Raw genomic sequence first — 20,401 nt, forward strand, 5'->3', positions numbered from 1 at the left:
GGCATATATTATATTATATATGATTATAAGGAATCCTTTTGTAAAAGACATATCTCAGGGCTTTCTTCTAGCCATTGCTGCCAGGACCATCTTTAATAATAATGGGGCTCTGAGCAAGCCTCCTCCCGGCCCCGTCATACCTGCAGCAGCGCATCGGAGCCAACGCAGGACTCTCACCAGCGACTCCGCCTTTGTGGTCTGTGCCCCACATGATGCCGGGCTCCGGGATATGATGTCATCAGCTAGTGCACAGACTAGCAGGAGCGCTCATGCAGAGCTATATGGTGGTTGAACAGATTCTTTAAAGCAGCCATTAGCGGATTCCTGGGGGGTATTGAGACAGCTGCCTATGGGCCCCTTAGTAAAGCCAGCCGTCCCTTTTGCCCTGTGTTAAAGAGATCCTTGATATTTTGAGCGCGAGTTAAATGAGGTCCAGATGAAATGGCTCATTCATTCACATGGGGGGTACTAGGGGGTCCAACTATTTTAGGTGGCATTAAAATGTCTCCATGGGAATTATACCCAACAACAGCTGATCTGTGCTGGTTACTGAGTTCATTTACACTGACAGCATGTAATTAAAAGCAATAATAATGCAAAAAAAATGTATTTCAGTAAATACGCACCACATAACGGCATTCTAGTTTAATACTAAGTATCTGGCGCCCTGCCGGTTGCGTCTGCCCCCTCCTTGTACATTTGTCAGAATGACAAATCGGGCAGAACAGCGATTCTCCAAACATACACATCTGCCGACCAGGTGAGGGTCTTACGGCTCAGGTATCCACCGGGGCGGAAGAAGATCAATTCAAATAAACAGAGGCTAAACGCTGTGACGGACCGGCCTGCTTCCCAAACAGCCGCCAGGACGAGACTGCAGCTGGGCTGCTAGTGGAATAGAAAATGTCATTTATACCAAAAATATAATAAATAAACCCAAACCGCATTTACGTAGCCTCATCCGCCACCCGCATTACATGTCAATGTATGCATAGGACCAAAAATAACCCGTCTGCGACACGGTTAGGGAGGTGTGCGTTATACACATGCCTCCCGCGCTTATTACTGATAGGGGGAGGGGTGCACGGTGTCTTTGGGGGCCACAGTCCCACCGTTGTGGGTTTCCCTGGGTAGATAGCGCCAGCAGACTCTGTAGCGCAGTGCACATAATTGATACACATTTTAGGAGAAGAGGACCCTGCTCCTGGGGACACATAAAAGCACACTCCAGCCATCACTCGCACTTTTATTATAATTCTTATTATATCTATTATTTATTATTTTATAGATAGCGCCATCTTATTCCGCAGCGCCGTACAATGGGCAGACAGGACATAAGAAGTAGTATGTAATAATTGGACCTACAGAAACCCCACTTAAGGAGATCTCTGCTCAATGGAGCTTACAATCTAGAGGTATATGATAGCTGAAAGGTCAACTTTACATGGTGCCCCCCCACATGCATGCACCCCCCCCATATATACATTTGCCCCTTTCCCCCACCCTCCAGCTATTTTCCATGCAGGAGATCTTACCACCAATCAGCTTCAGCGCTGAACACGGAGACGGGGGGGTCTATTTCATATCTATGGGAGCATTTTCCTGCCACTGATTGGCTGCTTTAAAGCCACTGAATTGTCGGACCGCTTAAGGAGCGGGGGGTTTATTTTTCATTCTTTAACAATTTAAGTACTTGCCGTCACGGCAGGAAATTGGCCCTTTTAACTGTGATGTAAAGTGATTTATTATATTATTATTATTATTATAAAGTAAAGCAAATCACTATAACCGGTGAGCAGCCGGGATCCGCCGGATCCACTGAACTTAGTGGGTCCTGGGGAAATCTGGGTGAATTTTGGTGATTTGGAGATTTTCAGCCAATCTCGTAACCGCTTGGTGCCGATGTTTCCATCAGAAGAAGACTGGGCTTACATTCTGTGTTCAGAGCGTACCTGGATGGGCCGGATGGGGCCGATCTGCCGGCAGATTCTACATTAAAGAATTTAACCCTTTTTTGTTTTTTAAACTAAACGTGACATCATTCATAGCTCTGCTAAATGTCTACATCTCCAGAGGAAAGGGTTAAAGGGCAGATCTGCTAAGGTGTGCAGTTAATGTTTCATCTAAGTGGGACAGCACCTTTAAAAAGACCCCGTGGCAGTCTAACCGGTGACAGCCGAGATCGTTTGCTGACGGCAGGGAGGCGAAGGCGTCCTCCAAATTCATTACAAGAGGGGAACGGGCTGCCATTGACCTACCTGAGGATGGGGGGGGGTTACCCACTCGGCTCTCCAGACATTCCCTGTGGGGGCTTCTATTGACGCGGGGTCTGTATTCAGGGGACTACCCTTTGAAGAGCAATCTCTGTCTCAGATGATTGCTTTGACCAATGAGTTGGGATTCCACTCCCTGGGGCAACAGGAAGGACTCCGTTTGAAGAAGAGACCTCTGAGGTCTCCAAAGCTTATGGTCATTTTACATTGGTTTTCTCCGTTGGCCCAATAAAAGGTATCTGGAGATAGAAAAATAAGTAGACGAAGGGGTTTTTTGGTCCTACCCCTCGTGCAGGGGCAAGTGGCCACCACGACCCTAGAGGTGTCATTTTGAGACGGATTTGGAGATTTGACTAGCTACCGTTGTCATGGTGAAGGATAAGCCCCCCCCCCGGTACAGTTACCGACCATCTTACCCATTAGACCAAACAAATAGTTCATACGAATTCAGGGGCATCATGGCAGCGAGAGTCAAATCTCAGGACTGTCCCTAGAAATTTAGGATACTTGGCATTTATTTGAAAGCTCCAAATTATTACATTGCAATGGTAAACAGAGACTGTGAGACCTCCGCCGATCTCTGCTGATGCGAGACGCTCCATTTACCGAGGTGTTTATTCACTTTGGGGCTGATTGACTAAGTAATGAGCCACGAGTCAGTTTCATATCGCCATAGTAACCATGTATATGGGGGCAAACAGTGGCAGCTTTTTTTTTTCCAGCCGCAAGGGCAAGTTGGTAAATTCTTCATCACGGTCTAGTGGATTAACACCTAAGCCTTCAGATGCCTCGTTGGCACCGATGCCCGCCTCTGCTGGCAGGCGGAAGCGAGAAGACCACCGCGTACGTTTCTCTGCCAGGACTGAATGTGTTACCCCTGCCCCGTTTCATTTACCCATATTGTACTTCGTTAATAAATTAAGGGGGCAACTGGGCGACCTTCTGGTGGACGGTAAGTTGCGCCGCGCCGTATATTTTTATTAAATAGAGAATAAAATGTATGGAGAATCAGGATCCTCGTTTTGTATCCGTTACATCTGGCTTCGCTATGTCTGCGGCTCCGGCCCGCGGACCCCGGCGGGGGGCAGATCTCCGGGTGAGGGTCTGCGTGTTTGCGGCCCACTTGCCACACGATGTGCAGTTGCGCTGTTTAGTGTTTAGTGCACACTGTCGGTGGGTACGTGATTAACCATTTATCTGCACCTTGCTGCCGGCTCCTGTATTAGAACTCTGTTACTCTGTATTAGCACAACGGACCCCATCTTGTTCCTGCATTAGCTTTCTGTTGCCCCAGTCTGCCCCCTCTGTCTCCTGCAGTCTGTTGCCCTTCTTGTGCCCGTCTCTCACCCCAGTGATGGCCTCCCTTTTATCCTCTTTATTTACTCTCCCTCTTCCCCCTGTCTCTCTCCTGCCCTGTCTTTCTCTTCTCTCCCATGTCCCTCTCTCCTCTCTCTCCCTTTCTCTCTCTCTCTCTCCCCCCTTTTTTTCTCTCTCTTCTCACTCTCTCTCCCTCCTCTTTCTCTCTTCTCACTCTCTCTCTCTCTCTCTCTCCTCTCCCCTCTTTCTCTCTCTCCTCTCCCCTCTCTCTCTCTTTCTCCTCTCCACTATGTCTCTATTTGCTTTTTTCTCACTCGTAGGGGGTAATACACTGAGTGCTGCCCCAGGATAAAGCCTCTCGAACTCCTTACCAAGGGTAATAAAATGCTAATAAGTGCAGCGGAGGAGGAGGCGGGTGCCCTGCGGGGGGCTGTCCGCCAGGGGGAAGCAGAGAGCAGCGCCCTCCTCCTGCACTCGCAGCCTCGCACTCAGCCTCCTGCTCTCTTCACTCACACTCTGTCTGTCTCTCCCAGGGACCCTGGTGCTGCTGGAGATCCGCAGAGCCGAGCTGTCCAGGGGGCAGCATGAGGGGCATCCTGCAGCTGCTGCTGATCACTGCTCTCCTGTCCTGCTGGAGGCAGCCCCTGGTGGGGGCCAACTCATGGTGGTGAGTAGAGGGCAAATACTGGTTGGGGTGGTAGGTTGGGGATGCGGAGGGTGAGGCTGGGCTGGGGGGTAATGTGAGAGATGGTGGGCGATGAACTCATGGGTATGACTGATGTGAGTGTACATGTGAGTGTGAGTGCCATCTATAGCTACTTATAGTGAGTGTGAGTTATTAGAATAGAGAGGGATGTGAAACTGAGTAAGAGAGGGGGGTGGATGGGGTAAAAGTGTGTAGAAATCTGCAAATAATGGGATTTGCACCAAATTTAGGATACTGGGAGAAAGCAATGACAAACGTTCCAATTATAATGGGAATACTGGGAGAAGGCGGGGGGGGGATGCGTCTGGACCAGGTTTGCAGACTGGATCCTTTTAAGGATGACCCATGGGGTAACATAGAAGCCTCAAACCTTAACAATTTGTTGATCTCGTCTTAGATTCAGGAGCCGTATGCCTATCCCATGCATGTTTAATACCCTCACTGTATTACCCTCTACCACTTCTGCTGGGAGGCTGTTCTACTTACCTACCACCCTCTCAGTAAATGAAAGATAATTGAAATTGATAGACAGGTAGGAAGAATAAGCAGGTAAAAGACAAATAAAAGATAGTAAGACACTTATGGGGGGGTAGTTTTGAGGGTGGTAGAATTAACCCTTTCTGTGCAGTGTCTTCAATATCCCCCTTCTGTGGAGAGTATTAGGAAGGGGGTTTGGAAAGCGAATCCATATACTGGTTGAGGATAATGGGAGTTAAAAGATAGCGACACCTGTAAACATGTTACCCCCCCCCAGGCTAAGGTCTAACCCCCCCCCCCCTTGCCTTATCTCCATGGGATTTTGATCAGTCTGCTTTAACCCCTCAGGGGGTGGGCTGGAATTCGCTAAAGGGTCTGATATCAATCTAGAAATCAGAATACGTCGCGTTAACCTCTTGTATTCCAGCAATTACCCTCTTGATAGGATACTTTATGACGGGCTTTGAAAGTGAGAGTTCTCCGGAGGGCATGAAAGGGGCAGATTCATCAAGATTTAAACATTGACTAGAGATCCTGGGTGTAGGAAGCAGGGTAGTCAGGGGCAAAATACCCCCCCCATACTCTAATTACCCCAAAGGGTTAGCCTATGAGGACTGCAACTCCCATTACTCCCACTACCAAAACGAACAATGGATCGATGGACCCCAGGATGAGTGGCTGTTGTATGGTGTGAGTCTGGGGCACCGAGAGCCACGTGCGGCCCTCCTCACTCGTTCTTCTGTCTCGTTTTGGCGCAGGTCGTTGGCACTTAACCCCGTGCAGAGGCCCGAAATGTACATCATCGGAGCGCAGCCGCTGTGCAGCCAGCTGACGGGACTCTCCCCGGGGCAGAGGAAGCTGTGCCAGCTGTACCAGGACCACATGGTGTATATCGGAGAGGGGGCCAAGACCGGGATCAAGGAGTGCCAGAACCAGTTCAAGCAGAGGCGGTGGAACTGCAGCACCGTGGACAACAATTCCGTCTTCGGCAGAGTCATGCAGATAGGTGAGGAAATGGTTAAGCGAACTTTGTTATCTAAATGATGTAGGGCATGGATAGCAATCTGTATCCTGCATGAGTCGGCTCCGCCCAGTTCGGGACATTATGTGGCACCGTATGCAAATGAACTTGCTGTTCATTTGCATACGGCGACGAGTGGTAACGGCTCAAATGTATCAAATGCAAGCCAATCTCCGTTTATTTCCGATGCTTTCAATGGGCATCTCCCCAAGTTAGAGGTCAGTAAGCGTAACTCTGTAAGAACACAACCCAAGTCAACGGGAGGGCTTTCTGCGCATGCTTGTGGGGGTCTCATTAGACCCCTGAACTCTCTTGCATGAGCAAACGCTGAAGCCGGCTGGCTGTGAGTATTCGGCTGAGCGCACCTCCTGCAATCCAAATACCTAGAGGGGAGGGGTAGGTAACAAAAGAGGGGCTTGTTGTACAGCGCTCTGGAATATGACAGCGCTATATAAACCTACAAGTGATAATTAACGCGCATTAAGGTGCATGTGTTAGCTCGAGCGTCCCTTTAATTTAAGAGGGAGATATATCGGCCGCGGGTCATCCTTTGGGGACACTTTCCACGTATTTTTTCCATACCCACCACCTGTCCCAAATTTTTCTGACAATTCCCCCGTATCTGAAATCTCCGCAAACAGAAGGGAACTGGAGCCTTGCCGGTTCCACCAAACCAGGTTGGCGAGAAGGTCTAACGCCGAGACAAGGGGCTTGCCGTCTCTTAAAAGGGGCTTGCCGTCTTATCTACCCACCAGTTGAGTGTTGGCGTCATCCCTGGCATTGAATTTGGGGGGATCCCCCCCACAAAAACCCCACAATTCTGTAATTTCTGATCGGTGGTCCTTCTTAATAAATAAATGGAAACATTCATTTGGCCATTTGAGATACTTTGAGTGTTTTTGGGAGTTGTGGATATAGTGAACACGATACATGGTGAGTCTGATCCCTGGGGGGGGGTGTATTGGGGGTATTTGGTTAGGTCGGGTATCCTGTTTCTGTCTGCTTTGACCCCAGGGTGTCCGTGTCCCTTCCTCTCGTGCAGAGGACACCAGCTCTGGATCTCTGGAGACCTCCTGCCCTTTCATTGAACTTTAGGGAAAGTTTGTGAGTCGAATGACCTCGTGCTTCTCCAGGAAGTGCAGAAATGATAGAATTTGGAGGAATTTGTTACCCGATCATCGGATATTTATTCACGACGGGGTAGAACGTGGATAATTGGCGACTGTCGATTTTGTAGAGTTGGGCAAAAAAAAGGATCGTGGTGAGCGGCTTGCAGGGATCATAGACAGCCTGGCATAGACTAGTGGTTATTTTGGGGGGGGTAGGGATGGAATGGATGGGGTATTATAATACCAGGGGGGGTAGTTGATGGGATGTGCTGATATGTGTGGGGTAAACATTGAGCTGGAATGGGGCAATGGAGCGGTGGGGCAGGTAGCTCTGTGGGGCAGGTAGCCCTGTGGTGATGTTACCTTGGTGGGGGGGGTAAGATTATTGATATGGAGGAGGCAACAGATGGAGAGCCGACTATAGCTTAAAAAAAGGTACGTGTCATCTTAACGGCGCATGCGTTGGGTCACGGGGTTGCGCTGTGGTCATGAGAACAAGAATTCATATAACTTGTAGTTAATGGGGTACAATGTCACAGCCACTGGAATCAGAGGGCAGTATACAAGGGCAAGTGGGGTACATCTGGGCAGATCAGCTTTGTTCAGTTCAAGTAGGCTGGGGTGAAATAATTGGGGGGGGGGGAGTCCGCAGTTTGCCCCACGCGGTATCAGGAAATGCCTTTTTCGGCACAATGCTCAGAAACGTGTGGAGTGTGGCTCAGGGCAGCTATAATTTGGCGAGGAGGGATGGGGTAGATCCTTTAGCCCCCAACCCCCCAGCCCTCCTTTACATGTTTGCCTTTGATTTGAGGTGTGAGGACACATTGTGATGACTCCTTTTGAAATGCAACCTCTGCTTGTAATGAAAGCTGCAGATCCTGTCTGAGTTTGAAGTTTGGGACAATAAAGGGAAGGTGTTAAAGGGACAGGATCCACATTTCTAATCTTCTAAACCACACTGAGAGTCTTTAACCCCATCAACACCGCAGTCGCTGCTTCAGCTAACCTTGGCATTGAAACAGTTAATCTATTATGTAACAGTGCCTCAGGATGAGGTCATCAGCTCTAAATATTATTTCCACTTCAGATGTATCACTGTTGTATTTGATACATAGTGTTCCATTTTAGAATTATATATATATATGTATATATATTATATATAATAATCTATATACAGTATATATGTTGATTTAGACTGTGATCAGGGAGATCCTGACCCTCTGCCCAGATGCCATCTGCCCCATCCCCTGCTGGGTTATGATCCAGGACCGCAGGGGGTAGAGAGATTGGGGAGGGGGGTAATTTCAGTCTGTGGAAGAATGTTGTAAAACAAAGTACAGGAATTTGTAACAGATCCATCAGCTCCACCTCCACCCACCCTTAAAGGTAGTTTATTCATCCATATAACTCCCTGGGAGAAGGACCCCTTATCTCCTAGAGCCCTCAGTACTGTGCCATGTAAATTCCTGCATATTATCTCTCAATGCATACATTATCTGCCCAAACACACCCCACCCTATGCCTATATAGTAGATTATACAGTTAAAGAGACTCAGCTGCAGTACCACCGGTGGACACATGGGGGCAGTGTAGAGACAAATCTGTAATTATTATTATTATTATTATTATTGTTTTATTTATTTAGGTGATTACACCGTTGAATTAAAACAAATCTTATTATTATTCTTTATTAAGCAGTCACATATTCCGCAGCGCTGTACAATTTAAATATGGGGTGTTTAATAAACATTGCATTACAAACCTACGCTTACACATACAGATGGCGTTATTTCTCATGTAGGGAGGGACACAGGTTTTTGGGCTGGTAACAATAAAAAAAACAAGTATTCTGCAGCCCCGGGGGGTTTACCTGAAATCCCTGAAGGGTGAGGGGCGAGTATCAGCACACTTCTTGTGTAGTACATATGCAAATAGCTTTATCTACCATCGATCAGTTCGTGGGAACTGATAACATAGAATTTGGAGCCAATGTCTAAAACCCATGTGTAAATTATAATGTGAGAATATTTAACAAATAACTTTAACATACGTTAAGACGTATTGGTACGGAAGCAGAGGAGGGCCCTGATCTTGTGAGCTTACAATCTATTTTGGGGTTAAGGATGAAATGAGACAGTTAGGAGGGCTTTTAGTGAGCGTGATAACGGTAGATGAGAGACCCAAGGCATTGGGGGGGGCAAAGAGGGCAGTTAAGAGATAGTAAGAGACAAAAGGGCAGAATTGTTAAAGACTCAGAGTCAGGAGTTTAAATTCGCCTGAAAATGATGTCATAATCTACCGCCTTCCTTCGCTATGACAGATAAATCAGTAAAGGGGTCTCGTACGCTAGCCCACCCGATGTAGGGGTGCGGTGAGCATCGATACCCTGTTCCCTGCATGGTCTGTTTTTTCTTTGCCCGGAGCAATTTCAGAACTAAGGGAAAGAACCCTAAAGGGCCGTCGTTTATGGATTAGGAAACTTGGAGCAACAGGTGGCGGGGAACTGGATATTGAATATAGGTTCACCAAATCCAAACCGAAATAGGTGTATTCACTAAACCGCGCGACTGCAGATAAAGGGCTGATCCCAGGGAGCTCGTCCTCGAAGGAGGACTGAGCTGGCCCTGCATAATGTATAATTAAACGTGGCGGACTCAGGACTCAGCAGCAGCAGCCATATTCCATGTCCAGTCTGTTGAGCGTTTGGTTTAGATGAGTAGCGATCGATCGGCTGCTGAATTCATCTGATAACAGCCTACGTCATAAAGTCATCAGGGGATCCGCAGAGCTCCTTCGGGATGCTCGGGTTCCGTCTTTGTCGGCTTCCGAGGGTTAATGACCAATTGGGTAACTAAGAGCCCTTTAATTTTACCCTTGAAGTGCCAGGAAACTGTGTCCCGGATCACGCCGCTCGGCCCTTCAGCTCATAATTAAGGAAGACACATTATTAAGCACTAAGTGTTTTAGTAGGTTTCAGTCTCGGGTTTGTACATTTATGGATATTTTAGCTTCGTTTGTTTAACGCGGCCTGAAGAAGGACCTCACTGTAATTACTTTTGTAATTTTTTATTACTTTCTAATAACTTTTTAGTAATTTCTTGTGTTATTTCTCTAACTTTTGTAGTTTCATTATGACAAATGTACATTGTGAATATAATATTATTTATTATTATTAATATTATTTTATTATTGTTAGTTATTATTTTTATTATTTATAATATAATATTTTTTGGGGTGAGATCTGTATTTATATCGTTTCCCTCTCTCTCCGTGACGCAGGCAGCAGAGAGGCGGCCTTCACATACGCGATCAGCGCCGCGGGGGTTGTCAATGCCATCAGCCGGGCCTGCCGAGAGGGGGAGCTGTCCACGTGTGGCTGCAGCCGGACCCCGCGCCCGAAGGACCTGCCGCGGGATTGGCTTTGGGGCGGCTGCGGGGACAACGTGGAATACGGCTATCGGTTTGCCAAGGAGTTTGTGGACGCCCGAGAACGAGAGAAGAACTATCCTAAAGGTTCAGAAGAACAGGCACGGGCGCTGATGAACCTCCAGAATAACGAAGCCGGGCGCAGGGTAAGACCCGGTTTTATATGAGCCTTCTTTTTGGGGTGCATCAGTTCTATTGATGGACTGGGGTCACTGGGTGGGGGGGTTAACCATTTCATGACCTTATGTGTTATTTTCAATTCATGAAGACCTACGCAGAGCTGGAATATCTCCTAATGGGTATATGGATAGGTAGACAGGTAGCCCTCTGTTCTCCATCCGTTTGGTAGCTTTTCAGATGAATTTAGTAACTTCAAATGAACTTTTACTTTGAAGGTCTTCACCCTCTCAACGCTAAGCCCGTCAGTCCTTCATAGTAGCCCTCAAAGTAGCCCCCTATAGACTTAAGATTGAACTCAGCAGATCATTCTAGAATTACCTTAACCTGCTGTATCGGGGACGCTGGCACCTGAGATGCCCATTAAGAGTATTCTGCACACCGTGGGGGTCATATCTGCTAAGGGTCATCCGGGTGAAGGTCAAAGCCGGATCACAGTGCCAAAAATCTCAATACATTTCTTCATATAGCAGATTCCGGAGCACTATTACTAATTAATAAAATGAATAAATAAAATTAATCCAACTTCATCGTTATTAATTACAAGTTTACAGTCCATGAATGAACTCGCGGTACAGGGGCTTCAGCCAGCAAGCGCAAATCTGCAAAGGGCCCCCCACACTTGCCGAGGGGCCCTAAGCTCTAGCCTAAATTGGCTTATGGGTCGTCCACTTATGTTTTTCCAATAGCCCAGGAAATTAGCCCATTTTTTTCTAGATTAATTTAATCAAATTTTAAATAATATATATATATATATATATAAAAAAAAAATTCCATTAAACATATTAAATTCGACAACCGCATTAATGCTTAAACAGCTCGCAAATCACAAACCAAATAAAACCAAAATCCCCAAAAACACTGAAAATCAGCCCAAATCCGATATCCGGCCAAGGTGTAGAATCCGTTACACGTATATTTTCAGGACGTTTGGCGTTATTTCACCGAACATTTTCTGTGGACATTTTAATGAACTGGCTGCCGTACAGAATGGAGTCTATGGGGGCCACACTGTCCCTTTGTCAAGCTTCCCTCCCCCCTACTTCCCATAAATGAAGATACAGCTAATAAAACCTAGTCTCACCTATGGGTCGCATCCCCTACCCAACCCCCCCACTCGCTCGCTGCCATAAAAGAGCCGTAAACGTTTATCACACCTCCCTCACAGCACAAATGTTGGCTTCCCGGTAGTTTAGTTAAAGGGTGGCGGGCTGTTTATTTTCCTTCCTCCCTCCTTTTTCCCACACGAAGAAGAATTTTATGACCCACATTTCATTGTTTATGTTTTTCAGCTCTTGTTCTGACACTTCCTCTCTTTTTAGATGCCTCCCCCCCCCATATCATTACATACCCTCCTGCCCCTCTCCCCACCCCCCCTCTCCCTACCTGGTATTCCACGTTCCTTCTAATATTTGACTTTCAGCCCCCCCCCTTCCCTTTTCTGTTTCACCAAGTTAACTCGAACACGGTAAACAGTTAACATCATGGAGACGTAAGAGTTACAATCCTTGTTTCAAGAGCTTACATTGTAAATGTGGTGCCCATTTCAGGAGGTCCATGGCTGCCACCATGCCAACCACCACCTTCTCTCATCTCTCAGTGTAGAGGATATGATTAGATCCAAATGAAATCCAACAATGCAACAAACATCGGGATATTTTGGATATCTACTGTGACTCTTCAGGTTTTGGGTCTCCTAAAACACTCTTCTTTGGGAGATGAGAAGGTGACGAGTCCTGTACATTGTAAACGGTCAACGTTTCAACCAACCCATGGCTTCCTCAAGAAGGATACATTGTTGAAGGCCAAGATGTTGAGTAATGGTTTATCATTACCATCTAATCTTGTAGATATTTAGAGATTAATACCTAGATATATGTTAAATCACCTCCAGGCAATCTCCCCACCAGTTTTCAGGAGGATCTCCCTTTATTTTGGGGCATGAAGTCCATGATACTTTTGAGGGCCATAGGTAGGACTTCCTCACACTTTACCCGACCTCTCGGACGGACCCCCTCCCCCGCCGCCTTATAATTCAGACTCCCTCTGTGTCTACTAATTGGAGAGTTCCTACCCAACTGAATAGACCCTTTAATATGGTAATACCCGAGACAGAAAACCCGGAATACGTAAAGCTTTATGAAGTCAACAAGAGACATCCTTGTCACGCTCCCCGATGATATCTAGAAGAATGGAGTCTGTGTGGCAGTTCTGGGGCAAAGTTCTAGATTTGGAGCCATCGGAAAACAGACATCAAAGAGCATTTTCCACTTTTTGCCCCGTTTACCCATTGCTATGTCCAGCTACGGCCCTCCATGGCCGTCATCAGATCTGGCGGTGGGCCTCATGTGAGCAGTAAGAGGAATGAGATACATTTTTGAAGGAAAGTTGCCGTTTATCGTATGAGTAATGAAAATACTTTGGAAGGCAAAGCGCAGGATGAATATTTATATCGCCGACAGCCTCAGATAAACGAGTAATTAGCATACTGATGAGGTTAATGAGCTGTGCTGTTGATGATGACGCCAATGATTTGGGTTATTAATGCTGATTATAATTTCCCGAGGTCCCGGTGATTCATTGTCTCGCTCTTCTTCTTCGCAGGCTGTCTACCAACTGGCGGACGTGGCCTGTAAGTGCCACGGCGTGTCGGGCTCCTGCAGCTTGAAGACCTGCTGGCTGCAGCTTGCCGACTTCCGCAAGGTGGGCGAATACTTGAAGGAGAAGTACGACAGCGCCGCCTCCATGCGCATCAACAAGCGCAACAAGCTGGAGCAGGTCAATCAACGTTTCAACTCCCCCACCCCAGAAGACCTCGTGTACCTGGACCCCAGCCCCGACTACTGCCTGCGGAACGAGACCACGGGGTCGCTGGGCACCCAGGGCCGCCTGTGCAACAAGACGTCCGAGGGCATGGACGGCTGCGAGCTCATGTGTTGCGGTCGCGGCTACGACCAGTTTAAGACGGTCCAGGTGGAACGCTGCCACTGCAAGTTCCACTGGTGCTGCTTCGTCAAGTGCAAGAAATGCACGGAGATCGTGGACCAGTACGTGTGCAAGTAACGCGGCGCATGACCCGAGCACCTGCTACAAACGCGGCCCCCCAAACCGCTGCCCTCCCGACTCCCTCCCCTCCACTGTGCACCCAGATTTATGGTTCTACCCCCCCCTAATCTCACCCCCCCGGCACAGAGAGCGAGGGAGGTAAAAATCTATATGTATAGGATCTGAAATGAAATATATATATGTAGATATATATATATATTTTTTTATCTGTATAAAGGAATAAAGGCAATGATTATTAGAAATGGGCAGTAGGTGAAGGACGGGGCACTTTTTCTTTTTTACCCCGCTGACGATAAATCTGCAGTTAGAGGCGTGGGGGGCCTCTGCTCATTGGTCGGGCCGCGTTAATTGTCCAGTTGACCCCAAAATGCAGTGAGCGTCGGCATTGGGGATACGCTGACCTGCCTAGGAAGGAGGCCTTGAGGGCTTCAGAACACCGGAGCACCGAGCCACGCACATGCGGACTATTATTGGCGACGGGGGCTTCGTGGACTTTTAAGCATGCGCGGGAGTCTCCGTTTCTGGAAGGACATCGCCACGCCTGTCGTGGGGGCCACGGCTCCGCCCCTCCTGCAAAACAACAGCTCTGTCGCACCATGTAATCCCATAGGGTATCTTTGTGAGAACCCATCCTGGGCATCCATCGCCATCTCTCCTGATCTGTATGTCTTTTAGGGACCGTCCGCTCGCCTTTCTCTATGATCACGCTTAGTACACGGGTAGAGGGTATCTCTCTATGCTAGGGTCACCATATTGCCGGCACTTATATATAGATATATATATGTTCCTGCTGCGGGTCTGCGTCATACAAAAACAGACCGGCAACATATTTTTAGGAGGGTCTTGATGCCCCTATTAGAAGGGTTGGGAAGAAGGCGTCTTTAACCGGGGATGTATGCAACAATGCAGCTTCCGGGGCAGGTATGATTTTTGAATGCAGGATACGTCTTCCATAAGCGCCCCCTGGGGAGATCTGGTCACCCGACTGTAAAAGTGCCTTCCCCTTTCGGTCGCCGTGAACAATGCATGCGCGCTCCGAAGGCTCCAATGGCAATAAGATAACCCTATGCACTTCTCTGTGTATTAACTGCATGAAGGAAACCATTTGGAACGAGAAGACATCAGGACTGCTAGATCTCAACTCTCATGACGCGGACTTGATGAGGATACTGGGAGTTGTAGTTCGACAATAGCTGGAGGCTGTCCAAACTTTGTAAATGTACCGAGGGAACTTAGACGTTCAGAAGGGAGTCACCTAAAACAAATCTGGATTGATATGGAATTTGTTCTGGTGACAGAAAAACAGAATTAAAATCTGATATCGCTATACAGCCCCATATGCAAATTAATCATTCTACGCTGCAGCGGTTAATTTGCATACGGGCCAGGCTTAAGCCTAGCATGGCGGACGGGGACAAATTAATGTAAAGAATCTCGATCTATAGGTTTTATTAGCAGGATATAGAGATCTGTATGGTCCGTACGTAATTTTAGTTACTTAACCCCTTTAGTGCTGGAAGGTGCATCTTGATCCACAGCTAAAACGAACATTTAGTGAACTACAACCCCTACAAAACCTATGCAACCCTATCGAAACAAAACATCCGAGCACGCGGCTGCCGGAGGGTTATTAGAGTTGTAGTCCCACTGGTTAAAACCCTTAACCCCCTCCTTGCCACACCAAAAAGCATTAAAAGAGTGGAGCCACGTTTTTTCCTGGCCTTGCAGTTTTTGGTAACTCAGCACACAATTGGTATTCTTTTGTAATATTTGTGTTTGATATTTATTTTCAATTAAGTTCTTTTTTTTTATTTTTTACATTTTTTTGTGTTCTTGTTTGGCTACAAATACAGAAAAACGAATGCTTATTCCGTACAACGGGGGTTATGTATAAAGAGCGGTCTCGGGGGTAGAAGTGGTGTTATTACCATGGCAACTAATGTTCACGCTGACTGCTCCACTTATACCGTTTTGCACCAGGATCACCTTTTATACATAACATTATATATATATATATATATATATATATATATGAGACTGAGTGGTTACCCAGCGGACCCATGTGTAAATAAAAATATTGTAACCCTCTTTCTCCCGTAGTTTGAGGATATGCGACCCAGAAATGGGGATTGTGTTGAAAAATGTCATTTATTGTATAGATAACCCTTGGCTTTGTTTGTTTGAAAATATTGTATCTGAAAAATTAAAAACAACGAAGACACAGAAAAGCTGGCTTTGGTTACTGGTGTGAACTTTGTTGCACATGCCCTTTGTTACGAAAAATTATTTATATTCATCAAATATATAAGCAAAAAATATCAAAATAAATCATGTATAATAATCCATATTTGCAATGTTTTGACAGGACGAGTATATAAGAGATAGGAGCATCGGCGAAATCAAACTATACGCAGCCAATGGAATTCTTACAATCTTTCAAATTCAAATTATTCCCCTGTATACAGTAATGACCCCCCAGTGCCTTATACAGTAGTAATGCCCCAGCTCTGTATACAGCAATATCCCCCCAGGTCTGTATACAGTAATGACCCCCCAGCGCTGTATACAGTAATATAACCCCCCAGCACTGTATACACTAATATAACCCCCTAGCACTGTATACAGTAATAACGCCCGAGCGCTGTATACAGTAAAAACCCCCAGCACTGTATACAGTAATATCCCCCCAGCTCTGTATACAGTATTGACCCCCCAGTGCCTTACACAGTAATAACGCCCCAGCTCTGGGGCCGCCATTGTTGTCAGTCACCTGTATTCAAGCAGGGATTTCAGGTGTGATATAACATTGAGAAAAGTATGTCTGGTATGCTCTGATCATTAAATAAGAGTAGAATATGAAGAAGTCAGCTCCAGACTCTGAGGGCTTTAACCCAGTCTCGGAGTCACAGAGTCTGAGATACTTCTTACAGGTCTGGCATCCTCAACAGTACCACAGAGAATGCTCATTAATAGAAAATGGTTAATTCTGGAGACCATAACCAACATTATTAAACACTCATCTACATCTCATTCTGGAGACTTCTAGTCCTCAATTTGCTCAAGAAATACAGATGCATTATCACATGTGGCCACTAGGTGGCGTTATAGTATGTGACTGAAACGGTATAGAAGATGAACACCAGGGGGCGCTGCGATCCTTTATTTCTACTCTTCTGGTCTGTAATGCAATTATGCAACTCTACATATTTTGTATAGTGAGTACGAGCACATGCATAATATCATTAAAATATTACTAAAAATAATAAAATGTAATATTTTATTTATATAGCACCAGCAATACCCGCAGCGCTTCTTACACTAGAACCGTCAGACTAAGACGAACATTAGGTAAAGAGGGCCCTCCTCACAAGCTTACAAGTTGGAGATGGTTTTCGGTTTGCGTATATAACAAAAATCAGACTAATTTATATGCTCGTGTCTGTATGTCGAGACTAAATACATACCGCAGAAGGGCGACAGGAATTCACATTGGGAAAACCTACTTAAAAACTTAAAGACAAATAAACATGGCACCGGGGGTGTTATATTACTGTATACAGTGCTGGGGGGGGTTATATTACTGTATACAGCGCTGGGGGTCATATTACTGTATACAGCTCTGGGGGTTATATTACTGTATACAGTGCAGGGGGGTTATATTATTGTATACAGTGCTGGGGGGGTTATATTACTGTATACAGCGCTGGGGGTTATATTACTGTATACAGCGCTGGGGGTTATATTACTGTATACAGCGCTGGGGGTTATATTACTTTATACAGCGCTGGGGGTTATATTACTGTATACAGCGCTGGGGGATATATTACTGTATACAGCGCTGGGGGATATATTACTGTATACAGCGCTGGGGGTTATATTACTGTATACAGCGCTGGGGGTCATATTACTGTATACAGCGCTGGGGGTCATATTACTGTATACAGCGCTGGGGGTTATATTACTGTATACAGTGCTGAGGGTTATATTTCTGTATACAGTTCTGGGGGGGTTATTACTGTATACAGTGCTGGGGGGTTATATTACTGTATACAGCGCTGGGGGGTTATATTACTGTATACAGCGCTGGGGGTTATATTACTGTATATAGCGCTGGGGGTTATATTACTGTATACAGTGCTGGGGGGTTATATTACTGTATACAGCGCTGGGGGTTATATTACTGTATACAGCGCTGGGGGGTTATATTACTGTATACAGCGGTGGGGGTTATATTACTGTATACAGCGCTGGGGGTTATATTAGTGTATACAGCGCTGGGGGTTATATTAGTGTATACAGCGCTGGGGGTTATATTACTGTATACAGCACTGGGGGGTTATATTACTATATACAGCGCTGGGGGTTATATTACTGTATACAGTGCTGGGGGTTATATTACTGTATACAGCGCTGGGGTTATATTACTGTATACAGTGCTGGGGGGTTATATTACTGTGTACAGCGGTGGGGGTTATATTACTGTATACAGCACTGGGGGGTTATATTACTGTATACAGTGCTGGGGGGTTATATTACTGTATACAGCGCTGGGGGTTATATTACTGTATACAGCACTGGGGGGTTATATTACTGTATACAGTGCTGGGGGGTTATATTACCGTATACAGCGCTGGGGGTTATATTACTGTATACAGCGCTGGGGGTTATATTACTGTATACAGCGCTGGGGGGTATATTACTGTATACAGCGCTGAGGGGTATATTACTGTATACAGCGCTGAGGGGTTATATTACTGTATACAGCGCTGGGGGTCTATATTACTGTATACAGTGCTGGGGGGTTATATTACTGTATACATCGCTGGGGGGTATATTACTGTATACAGCGCTGGGGGTTATATTACTGTATACAGTGCTGGGGGGTTATATTACTGTGTACAGCGGTGGGGGTTATATTACTGTATACAGCGCTGGGGGTTATATTACTGTATACAGCGCTGGGGTTATATTACTGTATACAGTGCTGGGGGGTTATATTACTGTGTACAGCGGTGGGGGTTATATTACTGTATACAGCGCTGGGGGTTATATTACTGTATACAGCGCTGGGGTTATATTACTGTATACAGTGCTGGGGGGTTATATTACTGTGTACAGCGGTGGGGGTTATATTACTGTATATAGAGCGGGGGTTATATTACTGTAAACAGCTCTGGGGTTATAATACTGTATACAGCGCTGGGGGTTATGCTGAAGGAGGAAATGTTTTTCTTTCCGTGGGATAAAATGTTACAGAATATATAAAAGAGTAATTATTCTGCACGTGATGCTCCGATGTTGTAGAGAAGTATAAAGCACATTGTGTGATTAGGAGGTTAAATCACATTTGGTCCGCGGTCACCTGGTAAGAGGCTGCCTCCCTATTCAATACTCCTGGGCAGGAAAGAATACTGGGTTGCGTTCCAAGATCGGCTCCCTGAAGGCATCGATCGTTATAATTATGTACAACCCTACTAATGATGTTTAATTAGTTCCGTGTTTTGGGCGCCGGTGTCCCGATGGTAATCTGGTAACCACTGGAGCAAATGTTAAGGGTTAGCAGGTCCAAAATACTATTATTTCCATTATGTGTCGGTTCACGGAGTATAAGTTGAGTTTATGACGAGACCATCAAGTCCCACTGGACAGAAAAACGCCACCTAGGCTATGGACAATAGATTGTAAGCTCACAAGGACAGGACCCTCTTCTCCTACTGTACTAGCATGTTTGATTGGGTGTTAATAGTACATTTTTGTTATTGTGAAGGTTAAAGTTGTTACTTTTTACAATCCTATACTGTAACAGCGCTATGGAATCTGCTGGCGCTATATGAATACAACGCAATGAGTTAGGTGGGAGCACGAGAGAGCCTCTCTCACCAGACTATATATATATATATATATATATATATATATAGGTATTTATATCAGCCATCAAGACAGATTGTTCTGATTGGTGAATATTAAACTAATAAAGTCTATATTCTCTACTATTGATTCTTCTAAATAATAAATCCAGCACAAGGATAAAAATATCAACAAAAACTCACGTTTTTATGAAGCGCTGCGGTGCTCACAGTCATTGAAATGATGAGACGTGGAGACGTATATGGCTGTATGATGTCATCCGATGAAGATCCCGGCTGGAGACTGATGACTGAGTAATTGCAGAACTACACCTACAATGGATGCAGGCGACGGACACCGGGGTACCAGGGCAGGGAGATGGCAAACTTCTAAAATGTGTGGAAGGACGGGGCTGGCTACAAATCAGGAGTGTCCCACAGAAGTTGGGACAGTTGGGAAGAGCGAGGTGGCTAACTAGTCTCCACAGGTGGTCCTGCAATGTCGGCTGCCGTCCTGGCACCTGGGGACCCCAGCCCCCCACCTTAGAACTCTTGATTGCAACCCCTTACTTCATTAGCCAGTTGTTCATATGCAGAACCCACAATATGTTCAGAAGGCTGGAAACGTGATTATAATTTAGGTTTTGTAATTAAAACAATGAACTCATCGCACCTATATGAACTTGTTGGGCATCCCATTCCAAAACCATGGGTATTAATATGGAGTTGCCCCCACCCCACAGCCTTCAGGCATTTAATTAATCGGTGTCAGTGGGAATTTGCGCCAATTCAGCCAAAGGAGCGTTTGTGAGACTGAGGTGAGGAGGTCAGAGACTGATGTTGGCTGACGTTTGGCTCGCGTTCGAGGGGCTTAGGGGAGCCCCTTGAGTTCCTCAACACCAGACTCATCCAACCCTGTCTTTATGGAGCTTGTCGAGGCATGGACTCCACTAGACCTCTGAGGGTGAGCTGTGGGATCCGGC

At 46.1% G+C, this 20,401-nt stretch overlaps 1 protein-coding gene across 1 annotated transcript in view; it reads left to right on the forward strand.

Annotated features, from left to right (window-relative positions):
• The window catches only part of WNT5B (Wnt family member 5B), a 43,512-nt gene extending 29,686 nt beyond the window's left edge, over window positions 1–13,826 (forward strand). Inside the window, exons 2-5 of the mRNA XM_053463380.1 lie at window positions 4,124–4,257; window positions 5,532–5,779; window positions 10,183–10,475; window positions 13,111–13,826. Of these exons, the coding sequence (XP_053319355.1) occupies window positions 4,124–4,257; window positions 5,532–5,779; window positions 10,183–10,475; window positions 13,111–13,569 (1,134 nt within the window). The 3' untranslated portion in view covers window positions 13,570–13,826. The remainder of the gene's footprint in view (window positions 1–4,123; window positions 4,258–5,531; window positions 5,780–10,182; window positions 10,476–13,110) is intronic.
• Window positions 13,827–20,401: the final 6,575 nt, after the last annotated feature.

This window comes from Spea bombifrons, chromosome 4 (genome assembly GCF_027358695.1).
Source record: "Spea bombifrons isolate aSpeBom1 chromosome 4, aSpeBom1.2.pri, whole genome shotgun sequence".
Taxonomy (NCBI): Eukaryota; Metazoa; Chordata; class Amphibia; order Anura; family Pelobatidae; genus Spea; species Spea bombifrons.